The following is a 5,382-nucleotide window of genomic DNA, read 5'->3' as shown; positions in this document are numbered from 1 at the left end:
ACTTTATAAATGATCCTGATTGAAATAAATAAATAATTCAAGAGAATGTTCCATGGACCATGCACCATTGTCCAAGACAAAACGATTTAGACAAAGCTTTTCAGAAGACAAGTTATAATACCATGCCATGGTTTTTTCTTTTTTAGTCAAGTTGGGTTGAATAGCCCTCAACTCTAAATATTATAACATCACAATACTCATGTATACTATATACTCACACACACAACATAAAAGATTTTTATTCACTAGGAGTGGATAAGTTTTTACAACACAAATATTGGAGGCTAGAAAATTATCCATTCAAAAATTGTTGTCCTTTCTTTTTTCTTTTCTATGGACTTGAAAATTTTAAGTCTAACAAGATTTTTTTACACTGTTTACATTATCCATGAAGATATTGTTGGGCTTGTAGCCATTTTCTTGAAGACCTGTTTGGAAAGATAAGTCCTCCCAGTGCACCAAAATTCATACTAATATATAGCTTTTTTGGCCCCTGTAATCTATGATCAGGTATTTAATTTCAGTAAGATGCTATAATGAAGTTGACAACTATGGTTTGTGAAAAACATAATCATTATTTTAACTCTACAATTATTTTATCTAAATCAGAAGTATTCTTCCACAGGAGGAATTTTCAAACCAAGTAAGACAGACCAATCCATGAATATGTTATTGAAAACAATGCAGAACTTTCATATCATTGAAAGATATAAACATTTCTTCATTCCATGACTCAAAAACTGAACCCCTTTCATATTATTTCTTAAATCTAGAGCACAAGCCAAAACTTGAGACAGCAAGGCAAATTGAACTTACATATGGAAATTACAGTTGAAAGTTTTTGATAAAAAAAATGTTAAAAAAAATTAACAAGAAGCTCAGCATCACCTAAGCTATAGTTTAACTACAAATGGAATATGTTATAACCAAAAAATCTGAGTTCTATATTGAAGCAGATTCTAGTAAGAATTGCAAGATAGCTTCCTTTGTAGGCATTGCAGGAATGGCACCTCTCTCAGTCACAGTGATGGCGCCGCATACATTTGCGAAATATAGAGCTTTTCGCAGCCGTTTCTCATCCTGCAAACAGAGAAAAAAAGCATATACTTATATTCAACTACTATGACTTCATGACATCTTTAACTCAGACACCTAAATTTCAGGGTTAGTTTAAACTTTTCGCTATATCTAGTGCGGTTCACTGAAGGAAAGTTTATGTATAAATGTTTGGTGTAAGGACAATTCTGTCTGTATGCATGTCATGGTATAAAAATCTCAACCATGCAAGATTTTAATGGAGATGTTCAAATCCATTTGAAACTGCTGAATTTCATTAGCAAGGATTAAAGTTTCTCAAACTTCAGTTTCTTTATGCCTTGTCACAACATGCCCAAGTATTATGCACGAAGCGACGCGAGCTAGACAAAAATATTGAAAAATATAGGAGTCGTCACCAATTTTTATCATGGAAAAATAGGAAAAACCTTTAAATTTATAAAAAACTGATTTTTTAGAATTTGGATTTGGGATTCTAAGTATGTGTAGAGAAGCAGCATGCAACTTTGGCTAAAAAAAATGATCTCCCTCCTTTGCAAATGCATAACTATACCCATTTGTATTACTCTTAACCTAAAATGTACTTAATGAAAATGATTGAATTCGATTTTTAATGTCATTTGCTATTCTTAATGCAATCTAATCCTAATTGATGCATAATATCTTTTTCTACTTTTTAATTTATTTTTAGATATATTAGGACAAAATACGGTGTTCACACCAATGTTTCCTTCCCCAACATTAGAATCCATAAAATATATATGCAAAGACTAGAGAGGAAAAAGGTACAGAAAGAACATCAGAATTGAAATGTCTTTCCCTGTTCCTAGTCCCTACTGCACTATCAATATGCATAAATAATTTAAGTTTCCAGCATCATCAATGATAAAAATTAAACAGAAAAATTGCTACTGAATTTAATCTAGAACTAGAATGAACCGAAACTCCTAAATACCTGAAGAATACTTGGGTCAGAAGCCAAGTTGTAGAGAAATCCACCGACAAATGCATCACCGGCACCAGTTGTGTCAACAGGTTTGACTTTAACACCTCCAACTTTGCCCCTGAATTCCTGCATGAAATTCAGCAATCAGAATTCGTTGAATCCTGCATCAGTTCATTTTGTACCGCAATATCACATTACATTATGAATCTCATTCACAAGTGACCACCATTAACACAGTCCACTCGTACTATTCCCTTATAGAAACATGCAGAAATGATAAATTGTGCTTTAAATTATTTCAGCATGCATACCTTGGTGTAATATCTACAACCAGATGAGCCTTCAGTAACAATTAGAAGTTTGAGATTTGGATGAAAAAGTTTCGTCAATACAACATTATCATCATAAGGATCATCACCACCCGTCAAAAATGTAATCTCTTCCTCACTTATCTGCATATATATAAGAAAACAGCACATCAGGTCTACTAAGAAAAATGACAAACTTTCAAAATTAAACATTTGTAATTACAATTAGACAATTACTGTAGATTGTGTTAGAATCATAGCCCAATGTATTTTACCTTTATGACATCGGCTTGATCCCAAATACTCATTATGCCCTTGCGAGCAGCCTCGGCTGATGGCCATAGTGCTAATCTCAAATTTGGATCATAAGAGAGAATACTACCAGAATTGCTGGCAATTCTCATAGCAGCAAGATGAGCGGACTTGCACGGCTCGTCAATCAAGCTGATGGAGCCATAATGGAAGACTCTAGCCTGAAATCAATGTTACATATATGAGGCTTTTAAGCATAGGTTTAAGGCCACAATCCATAAAATACAAACAGAAATTAAAAATACCTTCTTTAAGAGATTTATATCAAGTTCTGATTCATGAAGAAGCATATCAGCACTTGGATTCCGGAAAAACAAGAATTCTCGTTCACCGTCAGCTCTAAGTGTAACAAAAGCTAATGCAGTTCTAGCATTCGGGTCAAACCGCATGCCAGACATGTCAACATTGTTTTCCTTCAATATATTGGCCAACATGTAACCGAACTCGTCTGCTCCAACCTAATACACAGATTGCAAGAAATAAATATATGATTTTCTATTCAGGGTAAATGTCCAAAATCAGCCACAGCCTTCTTGAGAAAGCATACTCGGCACAACATGAAGGTTTGAACAAAATTCTCTATTACAATGCACTTATAGATGGTAGAAAGAAACTAACTGATCAACTGGACCAAGAGCAAGGATAGTAAACCGAACCTTTCCGACGAAAGCCGATGAACCTCCAAGTCTAGATATACCAACAGCTACATTGGCAGGAGCTCCACCGGGAGCTTTCTGAAAAGCCGGTGCTTCGGCCAGCGACACTCCTCCCACTGTTGGCACAAAGTCTATCAGCAGTTCCCCAAAGGAAACAACCAGCGAACTTGTTTCCTTTGCGTCTTCTTTTGGGATATGATTGGAATTACCTGCGAAAAGGCCCTACCTTCAGATTCAAACCAACAACTCATTCTTTTTGCAAGCAAAAATGTAATTACATGATGAAAATGAACAATTGGACACTTCAGGATACTGCCATTAATTAGGTAAGCTGGTTAAAACTATAGAAAGCAAAATAAAAGTTATCTTCATTGTGAGAAGACCATTTCTATTCTCTTTTCTCTAGTATACTATGAAACATCTTGTATGCTAATTAGTTAGAACCAGAAGAACCAACTCATCTGTATTCTGCTGTGTGTTCTTTCCTCCCAAATTTTGGATTTGCATATTAAATTAAATATGCCACTAGCAAATATGACGTTCAAGTACACAGATATCAAATACTAACATTCCAAAAGAATCATTTTGTGATCACAACAAAGGGTCAAGTTGCATGCCCTGGTCTAAATCACATGGATCTCCCCACACAAATATATGATCCAATCCAATCATAATTTCCAAATGAACTATCCCACAAGAGCATCAGAGAAATGCAACCAGAAAGTGGATCAAATAAAGACAACTCCATACATGATGATTTTGACTTTGCATGGAAATTCGCAGCTGCATAAAGATAACATCACCCGCCCAGACACAGAAGAACAGAACAAAACACAACACACTCTACAAAGGTTTCCAATCAGATTTAGCTCAACAAATCAGAAACAAAAAAACAAAAGAGCATAACCCAACATCACAAAAACCTCAAAGATATAATCTTTAGCTCGAAAAACACACTCCCAACCTATACAAATGAATCCCTCCAAAGCTTCAAGTGATCGAAAACCAACCAACAACAATAATAAAGCGTGAGGAGTGTAAAAGAGAGAAGAAAGATGAGAAAACCTGAGTAAGAATTGGCCATTTGATTTGCAGAGTGTTGCATAAAAACAACGAAGAAGAAGAACAAGAACAAGAAAAAGAAGCAATGTTAAGCAGTTGTGCAGAGAGAGCGAGAGTGTGTGTGTGTAAATGGAGGAAGGTACAAGGTAGATGAAAAGAAGGAAAGAAATTGGTGAGTGACTCGCTTTTAATATAGAAAACTAATAAAACGCACTCTCAGAGAGAGAGAGAGAGAGAGAGAAGAGGTGACAGAATGGAAATGGAATTCAACAACAATGAGCCAGCCAGCCAAAGCACACAGTTTCTTACTACGTTTTTATTTTTCTTTTCCCCTTTTCACTTTTCTTCTTCTTCAACCTCTTGTCAAATTCTTATTTTTAAAATGTTCTACATCTTGAACTAAATTAGCTAGTCTGTTTAAATCAGTATCAGTTCAATTTTTTTTTATAAATATAATAATTTTTTGTCAATAATAAATTTTAAATAAAATTTTAATTTATAACAGATTAATTCTTATTTATAGTACACACTAAAAAATATCCTAAAAAATTAAAAAAAAAATTCTACATCTTCATTTCTTTTTCATTTTCTTTTTTCTTTCCAAAATTTTGTGTCAAGCTTTTTTTTATATTTGTATTGTAAAATATTTTATATAATTATTTAATTATATTTATTTATTTATATAATTATTTTAATATATATATTCAGCAATAAATATGATTTTCTTAATTTGTAGTAGTCAGTTTAATATTTCTGTTTAAAAAATACGTTATATTATATATGATTTTCACACAACTACATTTATTTTTCCTTGATTTCTTACCCTTTTATGCTATATTATAACATTTTATGTAGATATAACAGGTTGGATATATATATATATGAAAAGATGCTATAGTCCATATAGAATAAATTTGTGGATGAGTTGCACTAAATTTTTTTAAGACTTTAAGTGATATTGAAAATTTTTATTAATAAAATAATATTATGCATAATATATCGTTTAATTATAATCTAGAATAGGTGTAATTTTGGACGCTTG

General features: G+C 33.0%; 1 protein-coding gene across 1 annotated transcript; it reads right to left on the bottom strand.

Moving 5' to 3' along the window:
* Positions 1–729: 729 nt before the first annotated feature.
* LOC107644754 (putative fructokinase-7) lies at positions 730–4,729 on the bottom strand. The gene is made up of 7 exons (XM_016348679.3): positions 4,344–4,729; positions 3,279–3,487; positions 2,868–3,080; positions 2,586–2,783; positions 2,314–2,454; positions 2,012–2,128; positions 730–1,080 (listed from the first exon to the last, which is right to left on the bottom strand). Exons 1-7 carry the CDS (start codon positions 4,381–4,383, stop codon positions 943–945), a joined length of 1,056 nt encoding a protein of 351 aa, XP_016204165.1. The 5' UTR covers positions 4,384–4,729; the 3' UTR covers positions 730–942.
* Between the last annotated feature and the right edge of the window lie 653 nt (positions 4,730–5,382).

The sequence above is a fragment of the Arachis ipaensis genome, chromosome B5, assembly GCF_059453495.1.
Source record: "Arachis ipaensis isolate K30076 ecotype BB chromosome B5, ASM5945349v1, whole genome shotgun sequence".
In the NCBI taxonomy this organism is placed as follows: Eukaryota; Viridiplantae; Streptophyta; class Magnoliopsida; order Fabales; family Fabaceae; genus Arachis; species Arachis ipaensis.
The sequence above is the reverse complement of the archived record's forward strand: the minus strand, read 5'-3'. Positions and strand labels throughout refer to the sequence as shown.

Coding starts and splice junctions, on each gene's coding strand:
- LOC107644754 (XM_016348679.3), bottom strand. CDS start 4,383: ATGCAACACTCTGCAAATCAAATGGCCAATTCTTACTCAG. Junction 3,488..4,343: donor AATGGCCAATTCTTACTCAG/GTTTTCTCATCT, acceptor GCCTTTTCGCAG/GTAATTCCAATCATATCCCA. Junction 1,081..2,011: donor CTGACCCAAGTATTCTTCAG/GTATTTAGGAGT, acceptor CTCTGTTTGCAG/GATGAGAAACGGCTGCGAAA.